The sequence below is a fragment of the Bos taurus genome, chromosome 21, assembly GCF_002263795.3.
Source record: "Bos taurus isolate L1 Dominette 01449 registration number 42190680 breed Hereford chromosome 21, ARS-UCD2.0, whole genome shotgun sequence".
Classification (NCBI taxonomy): domain Eukaryota; kingdom Metazoa; phylum Chordata; class Mammalia; order Artiodactyla; family Bovidae; genus Bos; species Bos taurus.
Window position 1 is genome coordinate 14,018,596 of NC_037348.1, and position 20,824 is coordinate 14,039,419.

At 59.2% G+C, this 20,824-nt stretch overlaps 1 protein-coding gene across 1 annotated transcript in view; it reads left to right on the forward strand.

The window, feature by feature from the left end:
- The window catches only part of RGMA (repulsive guidance molecule BMP co-receptor a), a 49,952-nt gene extending 37,022 nt beyond the window's left edge, over positions 1 to 12,930 (forward strand). Inside the window, exons 3-4 of the mRNA XM_002696508.7 lie at positions 1,557 to 2,071; positions 10,580 to 12,930. Coding sequence (XP_002696554.2) covers positions 1,557 to 2,071; positions 10,580 to 11,302 — 1,238 coding nt within the window. The 3' untranslated portion in view covers positions 11,303 to 12,930. The remainder of the gene's footprint in view (positions 1 to 1,556; positions 2,072 to 10,579) is intronic.
- Positions 12,931 to 20,824: the final 7,894 nt, after the last annotated feature.

A 20,824-nucleotide genomic window follows, 5' to 3' on the forward strand; every position in this document is an offset into this window, starting at 1 on the left:
CTCTTTGTGACCCCATAGACTGCAGCATGCCAGGCTTCATCTCCTGGAGTTTGTTCAGACTCATGTCCGTCAAGTCAGTGATGCCATCCAACCATCTCATCCTCTGTCGCCCCCTTCTCTTCCTCAGCTCAATCTTTCCTAGGATCAGGGTCTTTTCCAATGAGTCAGGTCTTCACATCAGGTAGCCAGTATAAGACAGTAAATAGACTTTTCCAAGGTTAAGAGCCAGATTAGCGGCCCAGGCAGGTGTGGCTGGAGCCAGAGCCCCCCTTCTCCTCTGCTGACTGGGCTGCAACGCCAAACGCTGGGCCTCCTAGCTGGTCTGCTGGCCCCATAGCCCCGGAAGTCAATGTAGAGGCTTCCCTCCTGCTGCCACGTGTAGTCTCCATGAGCTCTACAGAAGAACCCAGGAGGCTGGGTGGGAAGGGCAGCGTCCGTGTGTGGGGGGTGCAAGATTCAGGTGTGTTAAAGTCACAGTTCTCAGGCATGAGGTGGAGCGGTGGTAAAGACTCCGCCTGCCAATGTCAGAGCTGCAGGTTCAATCCCTGGGTGGGGAAGATCCCCTGGAGGAGGAGACGACAACCCACTCCAGTCTTCTTGCTGGAAAAGTCCATGGACGAGGGGCCTGGCGGGCTACCGTCCATGGCATTGCAAAGAGTCAGGTACAGCTTAGTGACAACAATAAAATTGTCACTAAGGTCTCAGAGCTTGTGAGTGACCTTGGGGGAAAAAAGCATGAACTGGAGCACGTCCAAGGTTATCACTCTTAGTTGCTTCCCAGAGCAGGATAATGGTGTGCGGAGCTACAGAACTGAGGGGGAAGCTGCCCTTAGTCTGTGGAGGAAGCCGGGGAACCAGGGCTAGTAGAATAATCACAGTGGCCAACATTCATTGAGTCTCTGCTCTGTGCACCATGCAGGGCTAAGTCCTTTAGCACTTGAGCAACCTTATAGGGTAGATACTGTTATTACCCCACATTCTAGATAGATACAATGAGGCAGGCAGCCTTCCCAAGTGGCTCAGTGGGGAAGATCTCCTGGAGAAGAGAATGGCTACCCACTCCAGTATTCTTGCCGAGGAAATCCCATGGACAGAAGAGCCTGGTGGGCTGTAGAGTCCTTGGGGTCACAAAAAGTCGGACAGGACTGAGCACCCACTGAGGCACAGAGAAGCTAAGTGATTCGTGCAAGGTTACACAGCGGCAGAGATCAGAACACATACTGAATAGTGGGGCTTCATTCCCTGCCAGGTTGCTGTTGGTGTGAATGTGTCAAAGGCACAGGGTGGGCGGAAAGCTTGGGGGGCTGGGCTGGAATAGGGAAAATAGGGGCATGCTCCCCCAACCCTTTAAGCCTGCGGAGGGCTGGCCACCCAGGGTCGCTAAGGAAGGTAGGCAGGGCCGACCTTACACTGGACCACCTACCACCTGCGGGACCTGGGAAGAGGCCGCCTTCCTCCCTTGCACGTGCCTGCCGCCCTGGCCTGTTGCGGGGGTTCCGGAGGCCCGGGCTCACCATTTCCAACCTGAAGACAACCCCCTCTTCCCGTCCCTGCAGCCTCCTCCTCGTGCAAAATCCTCAAGTGCAACTCTGAGTTCTGGAGCGCCACGGCGGGCAGCCACGCGCCGGCCGCGGACGACGCCCCCGAGTTCTGCGCGGCACTGCGCACCTACGCCCTGTGCACGCGGCGGACCGCGCGCACCTGCCGGGGGGACCTGGCCTACCACTCGGCGGTCCATGGCATCGAGGACCTCATGAGCCAGCACAGCTGCTCCAAGGATGGCCCCACGTCGCAGCCACACCTGCGCACGCTGCCGCCGCCCGGGGACAGCCAGGAGCGCTCGGACAGCCCGGAGATCTGCCACTACGAGAAAAGCTTCCACAACCGCGCGGCTGCCCCCAACTACAGGCACTGCGGCCTCTTCGGGGACCCGCACCTCCGGACTTTCACAGACCGTTTCCAGACCTGCAAGGTGCAGGGCGCCTGGCCGCTCATCGACAATAATTACCTGAATGTGCAGGTCACCAACACACCGGTGCTGCCCGGCTCGGCGGCCACTGCCACCAGCAAGGTATGGGGGAAGCTGGGGGGCCGGGGCGTGGGGGGGCGGGGTGTCACAGCACCAGGTCCTAGGATCAGGAGGGCCCAGATTTTCCCCCACCAGAGCCTGACACCTCCTGCACCCAACATTTTCTTATTGTCAGTCAACGAGCTGAATATTTAGGCAGGAATTTTCTGGTAGCTCAGCTGGTAAAGAATCTGCCTACAATGCAGGAGACCCGAGTTTGATTCCTGGGTGATCCCCTGGAGAAGGGATAAGCTACCCATTCCAGTATTCTTGGCCTTCCCTGGTGGCTCAGACAGTAAAGAATCTGCCTGGAATGCTGGAGACCTTTCCTTCGATCCCTGGGTTGGGAAAATCCCCTGGAGGAGGGCATGGCAACCCACTCCAGTATTCTTGCTTGGAAAATCACATGGACAGAGGAGCCTGGCGAGCTACGGTCCATGGGGTCACAAAGAGTCAGACACAACTGAGCAGCTAAGCAGAGCACAGCACAGCACAGCAAACCACCCTGGAGGGCTTCCCTGGTGGCCCAGTGGTCAAGAATCCACCAGCCAATGCAGGAGACATGGGATCGATCCCTGGGTTGGGCAGATACCCTGGAGAAGGAAATGGCTACCCACTCCAGTATTCTTGCCTGGAGAATTTCATGGACAGAGGAGCCTGGCGAGTTACAGTTCATGGGGTCACAAAGAGTCAGAAACAGTTTAGTGGCTAAACAACAAAACACCCTGGAACCACCTTTGCCCTTTGCCTAGAGTGGGATGTTTCTTTAACTGCCAGCCACCATCCACTAGGGGGGTCTTTGAAAGCAACACTCTAGGGTCACAAGCTAGCACATAGGCATAGAGTTGTTGGGGGAGGGGGGTGGGTGGGCAGAGTAGAACAAGATAGCAAAACCTAGCCTGCCTTATGGAGAAGGGAATGGCAACCCATTCCAGTGTTCTTGCCTGGAGAATCCCAGGGACTGGGGAGCCTGGTGGGCTGCATAGTCCAGTCTATGGGGCCGCATGGAGTCGGACACGACTGAAGCAACTTGGCAGCAGCAGCCTGCCTTAAAGGCAGTTTGTGAATGCTTTGTCAGTGGGAGAGTAAACATTTAGGAAATTTAGCTTCTGTTGTTCATGTGCATGCACATTGGGTATAGATGTAAGATAGATTTTTTCCCTGCGGTTAATAATCCGGAAAATTTAGAAACACTCCCAGAGCATTCAGTTTCAAACTTTTGGAGTATTCTTCTCTTGCCTCAAACTGTATTTTGGTAGAAGCCCAGTGTCAAATCCTGATAAAGAGGAGCCTCTATGCAGGTATGTTTCTGCCGTCGTCATCACTGCACTTTCTGTCCAATAGGGGTCAAACCCCACCCCAGACAAGTGGGCCTGACAGCCTCCTGGAGGTGACGGCCCTACCCAGGGATTCCCATTGCGGCTGCACGTTTACAAACTAAGCAGACTTTAGAGGATAGTGGTTCTGGAGCCCCCAAGCCAGTCTGACACCAGATATCTGGGTGGGGATCAGATGTGTTGTTTAAAGCTCCCAGTGATTCTGGGGCATGAAGGGCATTAAAGATGCTGGCTGGAGGACGGGGCTGCAGCGTGCTGCCAGGGGCATCGGGAAGAGGGAACAAGTGAGGATTAGGCATCAGCCCACTGGGCACCCCAGGGGCCACCCAGGCAGCCTCCCCAGACGGGGGACCTCCATTTGACACATCCAGAACTGAGGCTTCAAGAGGGAAAGCGGCCTCCCCACCCAAGCGCGTTCGGCTGGAAACCGCGCTAGGATTTCACCCGGGCCAGGGGACTCCAGAGCCCCGCAGGTTCTCGCTGTCAGGAGAGGCGGTTCCCACCTGGAAGCCCCCGAGGCCGCCGAAAGCCAGTCGTCTTCTGATCCAGGGAGGCTTCAGTGTTTGGGTGGCAAGACCCGAGTGCTGCTCTCAGAGCCCCACCCAGAGGCAGCCCCGATGTGGCCGGGTCCCAGGCCATGGGACATTCCAGTCCCCTCCAGACTCTCCCCCCGTTTGCAGGGAGGGTCTCCCATGATCTCACACTCAGACTTAGCCAGAGGACATGGTCTCAAGTCCAGGAGGCCCAGGGTGATCGGAGCCCAGGCGACACGGACACCTCTGCCTCCCCAGGGCATGGCCCTCAGAGTCCCCAGGGCTTCCGATCTGGCAGTGGGTCTGTTTTGCCAAGAAGAGCACGTTGCAGGGCAGTGTGTGGAGCAGCGCCAGGCTGGCCCACAAGGGTGTTTCTGTTTCTTCTCATCCCTCCACACCCCGGGGTAAGACACCAAGGTGACCTGGCCGCCAGGAAAATTCCTGCCACCTCCCTCTGCGCCGGTGGCCCCCGCCTGCCCACAGGGATCTCTCCGGGGACCAGCTGCTGGGTAGAAAACAAGCTGGCCACGGCCCCCGTGGGTGCTCTTACAAGCCTCTGGCCCCGGGGCCATGAAGCCTGGTGGGTGGCCTCACCTCTTCCCCACGCCCAGCCCTCTGCAGACCAAGGGGGGCCCCGAGGCAAGGTCCCGGCTGCTCTCTGCGGCCCCTTCCCCTACCCGCCTTTCTCCCAGGAGCCAAGATAAATGAGTGTCGGGAGCCTGAGGCTGTGGCTTCTAAATCCAGCAGCAAACATGCCGTGGAGGGGGACCCCGCCTCCCCGTCCCGTCCTGGCAGGGAGCAGAGGGAGGCTCCTGAGGGTGTGAGAGGGCTCTGGGCCTCGGGGGACCTGACCCAGCGTGGCGTGGGGATCAGGGGTGATAACAGACCTGGGCGGGGTTGTGCTCAGTGACCAGCAAGGCGGGGCTGCTGGCACCTTAGACTGCGGGGGATGAGGTAGAGAAAGAGCCTTTAGATCATGTATCAGGGAGTCCTACAGGCCAGGGCGAGGTGCCTGGCTGTAGAACGCCTCGATGCCACCCTGGGCTCTCTGTGGACACTCGGTAGGACCCTTAGCTCAGCGGCGGTTCATTCCTTCATTCATTCCTTCTTGCGTTCCATTCATTCATTCATCTGGCCCACACGCTTCAGATGCTCGCTCTGTGGCCGGCTTACTGCTGGGCACTGTGGTCGGCAGAGCTGCCTAAGCAGACTCGGGAGCACCTCCCTTCCTCTTGCAGCGTGGAGCCTCCAGATGGGCCTGGCACTCTGCCGCAGAGCCCCCTAATGAAGGCAGCCCCTTTCTGCCATGACCCAGGGTCACCTCTGTCTTCCTGGCGGGAGAAGCACTTGAGCAGCACCCTCTCTGATCTCCCTGTCAGCCAGAAGGCAGCGCGAGCGCTGCTGGAGGCTGAACGGCCACAGGCTCCCAGTCTGTGGCCAAGCCCCTCCCGGGCCGCAGGGCCAGGTGTGCCCAGGCGAGAGACACCAGTGGCTGCTTTCCAGCGCTCTCGGCCTGCCTCGGCCTGTTCTCCTGTGGGCCTTCAGTCCTCAGGTGTGTTTGTTTCTCCGCCGATTCAGAAAACATCGGCCAGACAGCTCTTTTGTGCCAGCCTCTGTGTTCTGCGACGCCTCGCGCCCAGCAGCCCCTGGGTTAATGGTGGACGGCGAGATCAGCCCTGAGGGTGCTCGAGACGGGGGGCTGGGGCAGCGGGATGCTGAGGGTCTCGGGGTCGGGGCGTCAGGTGGCTCCACCCGGAGCCCTGGGGAAGGCCTCCTGCCTGTCCTGGCCCTGAGCTTACCCCCGAAGCAGGCGGAGTACAGGCTTATCCCCAAGGTAGTGGAGCCCCGGCATCACGATCCCCAGTTCCCAGGTGGTGCTAGTGGTAAGGTATCCGCCTGCCCAAGCAGGAGTCATAGGAGACGTGGGTTCGATCCCTGGGCCAGGAAGACCCACTCCAGTGTTCTTGCCTGGAAAATCCCCATGGACAGAGGAGCCTGGAAGGCCACAGCCCGTGGGGTCTCGTGGAGTTGGACACGACTGAAGTGCCCTAGCACGCACGCACTCCCCAGCCACGGTACCTCACCCAGGAGCTGCTCAGCCCTGCTCGGCCCGCCCCTGCCCCGTTCTCGTGGAGAGTCCGGATCTTGAGTTTTCCAGCCCAGGCTGACAGTTCAGCTTCCTATTCCCTTGGGGCCTGCCTCCCGTTCCTGCCCACCCGCCTGCGCTGCTTTTTTCTTTCCTGCCGTGCTGGGGGCACCCCACTTTGAGCCTCAGGGAGGAGAGGAACTCGGGTCTCCGTGCCCCCGCCCCGTGCAGGCTCCCCGGAGCACCCGCATTCCCAGCATCTGTCACCCGCTTGGCCCGTGACATCACGCCCCGCCCCCGCAGTGTGGGCCCGTGAGGACCGGGGTCGTGGACTGCCTCCTCCCGCGTGTGGACACAGCCCCCAGCCCCAGGTCTAGCCCCACAGGTCGCTTGATGACACGGGGCTCCGCCCGCCGCCCGGTGGTGGGGGGGCGCGGGCCCCCAGGGAGCGGGGCGTGCGCTGTGGGAGCGGCAGCCGCGCCCGTGGCCGTGTTGGCAGCCGGCCGCCCCGCTTTCGACAGGCCCCCTTCATGCTGTTACTTGTGGTTGAGTCCCAGGCCCCGGTGCCAAGAGGAGGCGAGCAGCCTGTCAGCCTTCCAGCAGACTGTCTCCGCGAGCGACGGTGGGGAGAGTGAAACCAGCCTTTCCTGTTCCAGGGAGGCCGATGGCAGCGGGAAGGCTGGCCCGCTCCCGCCCGCGGCCTCCGTGTGTCTGTGTGGCCCTGCGCACCGCACCGGGAATGGACCCCCGGGCCCCGCGGCCCACGCCCCCTCCCACCCCCGGGGCAGGACCACCCACTGCCCAGACCACCCTGGCTGCTCCCCTCCACCGCCCCCCGCAGGCAGGCGGCCTCCGCATGGGGTGAAAGCCTTGGATGGAGGTGAGGCAGCCAGAGGTGGGTCCCCGTGCAGGTCTGGGTGGTGGGGGAGTGGCCGCGCCGTGGGCTTGCCCGAGGCGCAGGGCCTGGGCACAGTGGTGGGGCTGCAGCCCTCCTGGACATCCCTAAGTGAACCAGAGGACCGCCTCCCCAGACCAGCTATGACCTCCCGGGGGAGATGAGGAGACGGAACCCCCGGGCCCAGGGAGCTAGGCACGCGGGCCCCCCACCCCCACCGCCTGATGTCGCCCTCTGTGGCTCGGGCAGCTCCTCCAGCCTCAGCTTCCGAGCACCAGCCCCTGCTTGCGTCCTGTGAGGACCACACGGTGCGCCCCCTTCACACGGTGCTTCCAGTTCCCACCCTCCTCGTCATCCGCCGGCCCCGCAGCCCCAGCGCCTCCGCCCCTAGATGGCTAGGGCCCATGAAAAGGCTTGCCTTCCTTTTAGAGCCCGAAGGAGAAAACCAGTGTGAGCCAGCCTGGACTATATTAGTCTTTACAGCCATGCAGTCACAAGAGGCGGTTTTTTAATGTTTCTTTTTTTATATTCATTTATTGGTTTGGCTGCACTGGATCTTTGTCTTTGCACGTGGGATATTTGATCTTTGTTGCCGCATGGGGGATCTCATTCCCTGACCAGGAATCGAATCTGGGCCCCCTCTGCGTTGGGAGTGTGAAGTGATAGCCACTGGGCCACCAGGGAAGTCCCTAATTTTTACCATTTCTGATGGAGGCAGGGATGCAGGAAGGCCCAGGGGCCTGGAGTTCCCCCAAAGTCATACTGTAGTCAGCCTCTCTCAGACATCCTCACATTTCTCAGGAACAGGGTGAGAAGGGCCGGGGTCTTGTCTGTGTTCCCCCCGAGGGCCCTCATCCGCCGCTGGTCACCCCTGGGCTTTACACTACGTGAGGGGACCTGCAGAACAGTGGCAAAACGCAGCCGGGGACGCCTCCGTGGGCTCTCGCTCTTTCTGCCCTGTTGGTTTGCTCAGCCCAGAACCTTCTGTAGCTGCTAGTCTTCCCCCTCCAGTCCTTGGGGCTCTCAGCCCCTGCTCCCAAGGCCCCCAGCTGGGGCCAGCTCCCCTCGGGCTCCAGGCTGTGCCCCTGGCCCCCCCCAGAACTGCAGGCAGACGGGCCCCAGCCTGTGCCCACCACACACCTGCGGTCCTGGCTGCCCCTCCCCGACCCTCCTGCCCTCGCTGCCCCGTTGCCGCCGCTCTGGGTTTTCTCTTTGGTGTCCAGCAGGTCTGGGCCCTTGCTCCGTTGCACGCTCACCCTTAGGCCAGACACTCCTCTGGTGCGTTGCTACATTGCCCTGGGCAGGGAGAGGGGTACAGACCACCATCATGGCCTTCAGCCACCACGCCGCCCCCGGGGCCCAGGCAGAGAATTCCGCCAAGGCCAACCTCATGCAGCGTCAGCAGTGCCCTGCCCTTTGCCGAAGCCCCTTGGGCCTGCAGACATCACGAGGAGGCAGGGTGCCCCAGCTGGTGAGGCTCTTCTTCTCCAGGCTTAGTGGGGGTGACAGGGCAAGGCCTGAGAATGAGGGCCCAGGGGCCCTGCAGAGGTTGGGGGTGGGCTTTTAGCCAGGGACCCACAAGGCCTGGGCACCGTCTTACCCCCATCACCCCTCCTCCCTGCCTGGCTTCAGGCTGCGAGTCCAGGTTCCAGCTGCCCTTGGTCCAGGTGGTGCCATGGCTGTCAAGGCACCCAGAGCCACCAGTGGTAAAACAGCATGCCCCTGGCAACAGGAACAGGCATGGGGGGCTTCCAGCTTCACTCATGTCTCTGCCCCCCACAGTCTTCCTAGTTACATCAGGAAGGAAAGCATAGCCACGCGTCTCACCCTTGATGATGGGGAGACAGGTCACTCCGTGGGCTGCTTGTCTCTTGTCCTTCTCCCAGGCCGCCCACACTATGACTGTTTTGGCCAGAAATGTCCGGCGGCTGCAAACCAAGAGCCCAGTCCCAGCTCTGCCTCCTGCTGGCTGTGTGACCTTGGGGCCAGTCACTTTACTTTCTGAACCGAAACGTCCTCATCTGTAAATCGGGGGTATTGTCCCCTCCCCTGCAGCACCATACGGGCGTGTTAGTAATAAATGCAGCGAGTGAGCCTGTGTTTGTGTTCTTAGGAGGAGAGTTCCTGATGGAGCTTCTTGGCCTTCTGCTGCTTCTGCTTCTCCAGCAGCTCAGCGCAGCCCCTGCCCCGGCTGCAGGCTCAGCAGAAATGGGCCTCCCTGCTCCCCTGGCCAGAGCTGCCCTTTCTGCAGGGAGCACCCGTCTCCCTTCTGCTGACCAGCACCTCCCTCCCCCACCGCTTCCTTCTGCTCGCCAAGGCCGGGCTGGGATACCCCTCGGGCCAGCCCCGCCACCGTGGCCTCTGCTGGCCTCTGCCTCGTGGACCTCGCCTGCTTGTTCTTTCTGTGCACAGCAGTCTCCTTTGTTCTAGCTGCTGTGTTGTTCAGCCCGGGGCTCACCGTCCTTTGGTTGTGGACTGTATCAGTTTCCTGTCACTGCTGTGACAAGTACCACAAACTAAGTGATTCAGACAGAAATTGAGCCCCTTATACTCCTGAAGGCGAAAAGTCTGAAACGAGTCTTTAAAAAGCTCAAGATGGGGACTTCTCGGACTCTGTGCTCATAATGCAGAGGGCACAGGTTCGATCCCTGATCAGGGAACTAGATCCCACATGCCAGAACTGAGAGCTGGCTCAGCCTAAATAAATAAATAAAATAGCCTAAATTAAAGAAAAGAAAAAAAGCTCAATGTGTTGGCCAGGCCAGTCCTTCTGGGGGCTCTGGGGAGAGTCCGTTCATTGCTTCTTCCAGGCCTCTGCTGGTTGCCGGCATCCTTCAACTTGGGGCCAGGTCCCTTGAGTCTCTGCCTCCGTAGAAATACTGCCTTCTCTTCTACGGTCAGATTTCCTGCCTCTGTCTTACAAGGACACGTGTGATTACGCTTAGGGTCCATCAGGATCATTTCTCCATCTCAGTGTCCTTAACCTAATCCCACCTGTAAAATCCCATCTGCCATTGCTGTTGTGGTCCAGTCGCCAACTCTTTGCGAACCCATGGACTGCAGCACACCAGGCCTTCCTGTCCCTTCCTGTCTCCTGGAGTTTGCCCAAGTTCATGTCTGTTGCATCGGTGATGCCATCCAACCATCTCATCCTCTGTCGCCCCCTTCTCCTGCCTTCAGTCTTCCCCAGCATCAGGATCTTTTCCAGTGTGTCAGCTGTTCCCATCACGTGGCCAAAGTATTGGAATTTTAACAGGTTCCAAGGTTTAGGGCATGGTATCTTAGAGGCTGTTATTCAACCTACCATAGTGGATAAAGACCTTTTATTTTTAATTAGCCCTGCTTGTCGTTTTATGATTCTCCTCTGCATATAGTAAATGAGCTGCTTTTCTATTTAGAAAAGTAGTTTCTAAAGTTCCCTTTATAAATAATAAAAAAATTAAGCAAATTGTCTTAAAGAAAAATATTAAATGCATAATAGCACAGGTCTCACCGAACAGGGACCAAAACAGGGAAGGGACAGTCCAGAGCGTCCTGGGGCCTCCGGCCTTCCGTGTGCTCCGTGCAGAGCGTCATGATGAGTCCAGGGCTGGGCCTCGTCCCCCTGCAGTCACCAGCACCATCTCACGCCTCTCTGTCTCTGTACCTTCTGGCCCACAGCTCACCATCATCTTCAAGAACTTCCAGGAGTGTGTGGACCAGAAGGTGTACCAGGCTGAGATGGACGAGCTGCCGGCCGCCTTCGCAGACGGCTCCAAGAACGGTGGGGAGAAGCACGGGGCCAACAGCCTGAAAATCACCGAGAAGGTGTCGGGCCAGCACGTGGAGATCCAGGCCAAGTACATCGGCACCACCATCGTGGTGCGCCAGGTGGGGCGCTACCTGACGTTCGCCGTGCGCATGCCCGAAGAGGTGGTCAACGCCGTGGAGGACCGCGACAGCCAGGGCCTCTACCTCTGCCTGCGGGGCTGCCCCCTCAACCAGCAGATCGACTTCCAGGCCTTCCGAGCCGGCGCGGCCGAGGGCCCTGGCGCCCCCCAGCCGCCGGCCGCCAGCCCTGCGCCCCCAGCCCCGGACACCTTCCCTTACGAGACGGCCGTGGCCAAGTGCAAAGAGAAGCTGCCCGTGGAGGACCTGTACTACCAGGCCTGCGTCTTCGACCTGCTCACCACGGGGGACGTGAACTTCACACTGGCCGCCTACTACGCCCTGGAGGACGTCAAGATGCTTCACTCCAACAAGGACAAGCTGCACCTGTACGCGAGGACTCGGGAGCCGCCAGGCCGGGCGGGGGCCGCCCCTGGGCCACCCCCGGCCCCCTGGCCCCTCCTCGGCACCCTCCTGCTCCTGGCCTTGCTCCCCGCGCTCCTGGGGGCCGCCTAGGACAGACCGCGGGGGCGGCCCCTCACTGCACGGGGTCTGGTGGCTTCCTGCTGGCCCCGTGGGCCCCACGGGGGACAGTTACGTCCCCGCCGCCTTGGGCTGCCTGCTGGCGAGGGCTGGGGGCATAGGATGTCCCCTCTCTGCCCCCCCGGGGGACCGGCTACTGGGGGTGGTGGCGATGGGTGCTGTGACGTGTGTCACCTCCAGCTGTGCAGAGAACAAGCTGCCCCCCCCCGCCCCCGTCTCCGCGCGCCCCACCGTGTGAATGTGCAGATCAGAGCCCCAGCCCCCACGCGAAGCCCCCACCCCACGCCAGAGACCCTGGACGGGGCAGCATGTCAAGCTGCTCCCACCCCTGCGATGCACTGAGAGAGGCCCGGCTGACTGCTGCACACGTGCCCCCCGGGGCCGCCTGCGCCCACGCACGCACACACACTACACACTCGCACACACGGAGGCGGGGGCGGGGGCGGGGGCGGGGGCGGGCCCAGGCTGGACCCCCGAGCAGGGCATCCCTTCCTGCTGGGCCTTTAGGACACGCCCCAGGGCGCTGCTTGGCGTCTGTAGAAAACTGGGGGAATCCTTTGGCCAAAACGTTGCACCCTCCCCATGCCTTCCTGCCCGTGGCCTCCCTGTGAGCCCAGCAGAGACCACCAGGCGCCCCCCAACTGGGCACGGGTTCAGGCCCCCGTGACCAGGCCCCCTGCGCTCTGAGCAATGACCTGCTCTGGCCCCTTACTCCCACCACCTGTCCTTCCGTCCCCCTTCCCGTCTACCGTCCTTAGGAAGTCGAACCTTTGTTTTTAAATTGTCTGGTCCTCCCCAGCAGGTGGTAAGATCCAGTGGGCAGGGAATCTGGGGCTGCAGGCTGTGGACCGGGGACCCAGCGGAGAGGGCTAGCTGGCCTGCCCTCATCCTCTGCTTTCTCCTCGCTTGCCCCCACCCCCAGAGCCCTGCTCCCCACCCTGCCCACCCACACATCTGCCTTCCGGGGCGAGGAGCGGGAAGATATCTCAACGCTTAGCATCGGTGGCAGGGTCCCCTCTGGCTCGGACTTCCTCTTAAGCCCCGCGGCCACACGGAGACTTCCCCACTATACGTCAGCCAGGCTGTCCATCCGAGGACCCCAGACCACTCCCGCCTCCGCTGCTGTTTCAGAGACCCCCAGAGGCCGCCGCGGGCTGGGCTCCGCCCCCAAAGGCGTGGCCGTGCCCCCGAGGGCCCCCTTCCGCAAGCCCTGCACCCCCCATCACTGTCCCCCCGCCGGCCGCCTTCTGCTGACCCCGGGGACCTCTCATACACTGGCCCAGGAGGCTGCGGACTGGTCCCCGCCTCCCACTCCAAGAGGTCCCCTCGGAAGCCCTGCCAAGCCGCGGGCTGGGCGGGCGGTCGACGGGAGTGTGGCCTCGGCCCCTCCCTGCTGGTTTTTAGATGGTACCTATGTTGGAAGTAAAAAGTGAAGCACTTTATTTTGGTTGTTTGATCACGTTCTGCTTGGAAGTGGGGGCCCCTCACTGTGTCCCGCGTCTGCGACCTGTGTGGAGTGTCACCGCGTGTACATACTGTAAATTATTTATTAATGGCTAAATGCAAGTAAAGTTTGGGGGTTTTTTTGTTTTGTTATTTTCTTTTGGACTGTGTGTCAGAGTTTGTTTTCTGAACGGATGTTGGTTCCTTCGGAGATGGTGGGTGTCGGTGGTGGGTAGCATATGGGTGTGTGTGAGAGAGCTGAGTGCCTGCAGAAGAGGAATCAATTAAACAACCAAAGCCCCCTACTTCTCTGAAATTACTTTCCTTGCTATGAGCTGTCTTTGGGGCTTGAGGGGTCCAGGTTCCCTTGCAAAGCTGGCATCATCCCCAAAACAGATGACTATGTGCTGGAGGAACGTGGAGGGCCGTTGGGCTGAGGTAGGGTGGGCTGGCCTGAGATCCAGGAGGAGTCATCTCAGCTTCTTCCATCAGTGTGAGACCCAGGAGCGGGGACTAGCTGCCTCCGGTCCAGAGGTGCCCCCTCACCTGCAGCCCAGGTAATGGCTGACGGCACTGCCAAGGGCCCATCGGTGAGCAGAGGATCAGAGCCTGCCGGGGCCAGCTTCTCTACTGGCTGTGTGCACATTGCATCCAGGGACATCCCTGGGCTTCGCAGTTGGCTCTCTGGTAGAGAACCTGCCTCCCAGTGCAGGAGACACAGGTTCGATCCCCAGGTCGGACCATCCCCTGGAGGAGGGCATGGCAACCCTCTCCAGTATTCTTACCTGGAGAATCCCACGGACAGAGGAGCCTGGCGGGCTATGGTCCGTGGGGTCGCACAGAGTGACATGACTGAAGCAGCCAAGCACAGCGCAGCACAGGGACTTCCCTGGTGGTCCAGACTTCACCTCCCAGTGTGGGGAGTGCAGGTTTGATCCCTAGTTGGGAGCTAAAATCCCAAAAAACATAAAACATCATAAAAGACATACAGCATCACCAAAAAACATAGAAGCAATATTGTAGCAAAATCAACAAAGATTTTTTAAATGATCCCTATCAGAAAAAAAAATTATTAAAAAACACATAGTCTCATCCCAATTTAAAGCTATCCAGTGAATCAGATGTGTATATGGGCGTGTAAAATGCACGCCCATTTTACAGACTCCAAAAAGAGGCTCAGGGAGATGGACTGGCCCAGAGTTCCTTAGCAAGGGCAGGGCCAACATGTACACCGAGGTGTGTTTTGCCCCCCCAAATCCCTGCCAGTCCGTTATACCAAAGGCCAGGTGGCAGACGAGCTGCACTGTGACGCCAGGCCACGTCCCAGCCTTTCCACTTTGCCAGCTCCGTGACTTTGGACCAGTCACTAACCGCTCTGAGCCTCCATCAACTCCCTTAGAAAGTGGGGGGTGCCCATCCCCTAGGGTTGTTTGACGATTCAGCAAGTACGTTCCTGTGAGGCACCAAGGACAGGGCCTGGCACAGCGCATGCCTGGCGTTGGTGCTGCTGCTGCCCTAAGGCCAGAGGGGGCGAGTGAGATGGTGGGGGACGGGAGGGGAGCGGGCCGCAGAGCCCTGGAAGCGCGGGAGCGAGGTCAACCAAGACAGTGCGCCTGCACACCACCCCAAAGCCGAAGTAGAAGGGGAGCTCTTTCTAAGCCTCGTGCTTATTTAAGCAGGCTCCCAGAGAGAACCAAGGGCCTCCCAGGTGGCGCTAATGGTAAAAAACCCTCCTACCAAAGCAAGAGACTTAAGAGAGGTGGGTTCCATAGGGTCCGTGGGGTCACAAAGTGTCGGACATGACTGAAGCGACTTAGCACACACATTACTGGGCTTGGTGGTGGGGCTTCCCCAGTGGTTCAGCGGTAAAGAATTCACCTGCAGTGCAGAAGCCACAGGAGATGCGGGTTCAACCCCTGGGTTGAGAAGATCCCCTGGAGGAGGGCACGGCAACCCTCTCCAGTATTCTTGCCTGGAGAATCCCATGGACAGAGGAACCTGGCCGGCTACAGTTCACGGGGCCGCAGAGTCAGACAAGACTAAAGCGATTTAGCACACGCACACCAGAGAGAACCAGGAGTCTGGGCTTTGGGAGGAAGAACCAGCTTAGAAGGGACACAAAAAAGCTGGGACATCCCACACACGCCTTACCCAGTTACCCAGCCGCCCAAATTGATAGGCTGCTCACCCTCACTAGAAACTGGAATGAAATGAACACTAATGGTGGGGGGTGGGGGGGGGAGGGAGTACCACCAAGAGCTGTTGGCAGTCAGCCAGCGCAGAAGAACAGATTATTAAGAAGCCGGGGCACACAGGAGAGAGGAAAAAAAAAAAAATCAGGAAAAAAAAATCAGGCCATCAGATGAAAAGGCTACGGCGGTCGCCAGATAAGAGGCTTGGTTTGGAACGTGTTCAGGACCTTAAACTCTACCAGCTGGAATTCCTTCCAAGTACCATGCCACTCGCTGCCCTCCTGAACACGGAAATTTGCACTTCATCGTGAATATGGAACACTGAGTCGTGAGTTAAATGATTCCCAAGAAGCGGCTTCCTCTGGCTCCGCAGGCTGGGTTTGGAGCAGAGACACTCCAAGGCCCTGCGCCTGGAGGTAAATGCATTAGCAGACAGAGCTCGGGCCCTCTCCTTGCCCCATCCCCACTCACCGGGAGCTTGGACATCTTGGCAAGGCAGACTTCCTAAGGATGGAAGACAGGAGAGAAAGGGCCGTTAAACACAAAGGAGCATGGGTTGTTCATAACGAAGAGGGCAGATTCTGGGAGGAAAAGCAGTGGAGCCAGGCCAGAGGGGTCTCATCAGAGTCAGGCCAGTGTGCAGGGTTGGGGCGGGCTGGCACAGAGCGGGGGTGGCCCTGGTCCCGGGCGGCCGGCCGGCTTGGCATCTAGATTGGCTCTGCCCGTCGCTGACTGTGTGGTCTCCCTTGCATTTTTTGAACCTTGGATTCCTTATTTGTAAAATGGAATTATGAGTACCTACCTCCCAAGGCCATTACAGAAATCCAATGAGCTAACATTCATAAATCGCCTCGCACACGGGTCCCGGCGCCCTGGCAGAACAGAGAGGCCGCCAGACATGGCCCTCATCCTGCCTTTGCCGTTGCGCGTGTCCCCTGATTGACTGGGTTCCATGATCATGGGTGCTGGGGGATGCGACAGAGACCAAACACTCTACCTTATGTTCTCCTTGGTGAGACGGGTCTCTAACCAGGCAGTTCGTAACCAGTAGCCATGCTGTACTGGGCTTCCCTTATGACTGACAGTAAAGAATCTGCTTGAAATGCAAGAGACCAGGGTTCCATCTCTGGGTCAGGAAGATCCCCTGGAGAAGGCACCGGGTGCCCACTCTAAGAGTCTTGCCTGGAGAATTCCCTGGACAGAAGAGCCTGGCGGGCTACAGTCCATGGGGCCTCAGAGCTGTCTGAGTAATCTAACACTTTCATTTTTTTCTTTTTTTCAGCCATGTCTCACTATATGTTCATCCATCAGTCATGCCTGACTCTTCGCGACCCCATGTACTATAGCTCCCCAGGCTATTTAAAAAAATGGTCTCAGAAGGATGGGCTTAATTAAGAAACTGTATGGGCCAGCAGGTGTGCAAGGCATGATGTGTGGAGGTAGGCATGTCCCCCAGCGTCACTCCAGCCTCACCCAGAGTCGTGCTGGGAAGCCTCATGGATTCTTCTGCATTTGAACTCACTTCTGTCCCCTTCGTCCCTCCCTCCCACAGGAATCAGAGCCCTCCCCAGGCCACCCCCTGTAGCCAAAGCAAAGGAGTCTGGCCAAGCAGATCTGCCTGGGGAAGTACACACCCGAATCGTCTGCTGGAAACAGGCTGGGGCCTGGGTCTCAAGTTCACTCCAGGCTCCTCTTGCACACAAGCCCAGTGTCAGCATCGGCTGTCTCTGGGGCTGGGGCACTTTATGAATGTGGGTGAGCTGGCTCGGGCTAAGGGGGACCCCCTGAAGGCGATTGGAAGTTGGTAGAGAAGCAGTCCGCAGCTCGTCGGAAAGGAAACAGAAACAGAGTTTGGCTGACTGGATCAGGCCCACCCGGCCCAGGGCCAGGCCCTCAGCTCAGGGCAGGGCTTGTGCCTTGGGTTTGGTGGGCCTGGATGGCAGCTGGCATGTGGACATCTGGACAGAGAGTCCCCAGCCCTGTCCCCTCCTGACTGTGTGATAGGTGACCTGGGATGGCTCCCAGCCTCGGCGCCCTCACCTGTAAGGGAAGATGACTGTATGTCCTCTGCAGACAAAATGCCAACCTCTGCACCTGCCCTGAACTCACAATTGCTGTGACCATTTTCACAAGAGCCCTAGAAAGCAGATGCCATCTGGTTTCCAGGTAAATCCCATGCCACCCACCTGCCCCTCCCTTGAGGATCCCCAAAGCAGGGGTGGCGTCAAGCCAAGGTTCTGGTTGCTCTGGGGCTGGCAGGGAATGGGGCCAGACCCTCACCTGCAGGCTGGGCACATAGAGGGATGTCGATGGGCCCTGGAGAGAACAAGGAGGGCAAAGAGGGTCCCCCAGATCTGAAGTCTTCGAGCCTTGGGATCAAAGGCACCTGTGGATCCTCGGCGGGGTCACCACCGTCCAGGGGCGGTCATCAGCACCCCCAGCTGGGGGACAGTCTTGTTGCAGCTGCCAGTGCAGACCCCACTCCCAAACGCATGGAGCCTGGAGCCCCCCACCCTGCCCCAGCCAGGGCCACCTGCCGCATGCCAGGTACCCTGCCGACTGTCTTATCCAAGGACTGGAGGGTCACCAAGGAGCCCCGTCCAGCTGCCTCCTTCCTGAGGCTCAGGTGACTGGACTCCTGGGCTCCATCAGATGGGCCTGGTGAGCAGGCAGCCCTCAAGTCAAGGCTGGGGAGTCTGGACCCCCAGGGTCAATGCCATGGCCCTCAGGACAGGGCAGCCCCAACATCTGCCTCCTTGAGTTGATGCATCCTTCCTGGGTGGGAGGAGGTGGGCGGTAGATCCCTCCAGGAAGTGCCCAGGCCCCTCCCTCTGGAGGGGGTGTCTAACCGTCCCTTCTCTCCTGTCTGCACAGACCCTGGTAGGCGTGTCCCCTGCATGTCTGCTCCGGGACACTTCATTTAGTCCACACGCATTCAGTGAGACCCTATGACGTGTCTGGGGCTGAGCCCTCTGTTGGGGACACAGCAGGGATCCCAGGCCACCCACCTGGGACAGATCACAGAGGATGGAACTGCAAGGAGGAGATGAGAACTGCCGGGGGAAATGGCCCAGCGCTGGTCCTCACGTTGCTTGCCTTGTTCTCTGGCCTTGAGCCAGCCACATGCTGGCCCCGAGCCCCCATCTCTAGTCCTGGGGAAGGACCCGGACAGGGTCTCAGGGCCATCAGGAGGATAAGACAGTACCCGTCGGAGGCACTTGAGTGACAGTCAGAGAAGTCACTGGATGGGCAGGAACCAGCTCTGCCTTTAGAGGCAGGAGCAGCTGGAATGGAATCTGAGCGCCACCACTTCTCTTTGTGATCTCGGGTGAGTCACTCCAAGTCTCTGGGCCTCCGGATCCCCAGCTGGAAAATGGGGGAAAATCCGACCTCGTGGCAATTTCATGAGGACTAAAGGAGAAAGCAGAATAAAGCAACAGGCCCAAAGTCCAGCACCCGGTAACCACCATCTGTAGACGGGGGCTTCTGCCCACACGCCTGTAGCTCAGGTGGCTTCATTCACTCACAAGTCAAGGTCACGACCAGCTCGGGGCTCCCAGACACACATGACATCCAGATGCTTTCTAGGGGCTAATATTTCCCCGGGCCCCTCCAGGGCTGAAGTTCATTTGATAATTTATGAGGTAGGGATAGAATCTTTATAATTATAGCTTCTCTCAACTATAAAATCAAGACACATTTATTAATTAAGCCCAAACAAAACTACAAGACCAATAAAACACAATGGGATAGCATTAATTTAAGCAATGGGTGATGTTTCGCAGAGGCTAAGTGGGCCCTCCCCATGTGATGGAGGCCGGAGGCAGGCCGCCTGGGCCAAGGTCTTGCCAGCTCGGCTGCCCATCATCCGCCCCCCGCTCCCCCCACCTTTGACTCTGCAGACCCTAGGAAGCTTGTCATGGGCGTGAGTCCCCTCGACCACCAGAGAGCCAGCGTGGATCTTTCAGCTCCAATACACCCCTCAAGTCCCAGGTTCTTTTCTCCTTCCAGCCCTTCTTAATGACTGAAAAGATGTTCATCGAAACGGAAACATAAAGGAATTTAAATTCTTCTAGAGATCTCAAAGTCTTCCCTGGTGGCTCAGTGGTAAAGAATCTGCCGGCAATGCAGGAGCCGTGGGTTTGATCCCTGGGTTAGGAAGATTCCCTGGAGGTGAGCATGGCAACCCACTCCGGTTTTCTTGTCTGGAGAATCCCATGGACAGAGGAGCCTGGCGGGTTTCAGTCCATAGTGTTGCAAAGAGTCGGACGCGATGGAAGTGACTTAGCACGCAGAGATCTCAAAGGACTACCCTCCCTGTATCTGTAGGCCCCAACTCGGGAAACACTGAACTAGGACCCAGCAGGACAGGAATTGGCTAATCTGATTCCCACCTGCATCCGCTGTCCCAGGACTCAGGGAGTGAAGCGGCATTGGCTCTGTGCAGGGGATAGAGTGATCCAGGACAGGGTTCAGAGGAGGAGGCAGGAAGGCCCTGAGCAGGGGGCTGGGGCCACAGGGGCCTAGAGCAGTGTGGGAAGAGGTGGCCCCCAAAGGAGACAGGGAGGCCCACGGAGCCTTCATCTCCAGCCTCCCCTGGGGTACGGAGGGCAGAGAGTGGGCTGGACCTCACAACAGGTCACCAGACCCAGGCCGCCCCGAGGAGCCAGCCGCATTGGTGATGGCTCACCCTGCAGGATGCTTAACCCGGCTGGGCATTGTTCCCCATCAAACGGGTAACCCTGGTCCCCACCCTGCAGAGGTTAACACTGGGCCCAGGTCATGGCAATCGGGAGCAGCCTGATCTGAAGTTAGGTGGTCTCACCAGCACCCAAACTCTCAGCCGGGCTGCTTTGAGGGCCCTGGGTCTCCTTCCCGCTCCGTAGGCCCTCCTGTGTGAGCCCATGGAGCTCCCCTCCCTGTTGTGGCCACTACCCTAGACCTCGCTGCCTCTTCACTCTCTTGCCTGGCACAGGGAGCCTGGGGCCAGGACCTGGGTGCCTCCCTCCTGGGCTAAGGCAGCCGGCGGACTGTGAACCCATGTGCCTGCCCAGCATAGCCAGTCCAGGAGCTATGATGGGAGGATGCTTAGCAAATTGCTGGTACTTAATACTCCCCGCCTTGGTGGCTAAGACGGTAAAGAATCTGCTGGCAGTGGGAGAGACCCAGGTTCGATACCTGGGCCTGGAAGATCCCCTGGAGGAGGGCATGGCAATCCACTCCAGTAGTGTTGCCTGGAGAATCCCATGGACAGAGGAGCCTGGCGGGCTACAGTCTATGGGGTTGCAAAGAGTTGGACATGGCTGAGCAACTAAGGCAGCTTACCAATCTTTCCCCCAGGCCTTTATCGCCTCATTACCCTTCCAGTTATTTCCCTGGACCTTCTTAAAAATCCAGCAAATGAAGAGCTAATGGGCCGCAGGCCAGGCAGCCTCGGGGAAGTTGTTCCACCACCCAGAACTGGCTTCTGTCTGCCTTAAATGTCCCCCTGGTCCAGGCGGCCTGCCGACTGGGACCTGAACTCTGGTCTGACCCCCAGCCCGCTCATCCTCCAGGGAAGGGGGCACCCCAGGCCTCCTCTCCCGGGATTCCCTGTCTGGGCACTGCACAAGAAAGAGCTCCAAGCCTCACACCCACAGGGCCCTTGCAGAATCGGGGCTCAGGACTGGAAGCCAAAGAGACCTGGGCCCTGCTGGGAGCCCCGCTTCTCAGCAGGGGTGTCAGCAGTGACAACGTGGGGGCAATGGATTACCCTGGGGGCTCTGCCAACGTCTGTGGGCACAGGGAAGGGACAGATAGGAACGGGACAGCAGGTCAGAGAAGGCAGTGGAGAAAACCAAGCTCCAACTGCCTCTTGGGG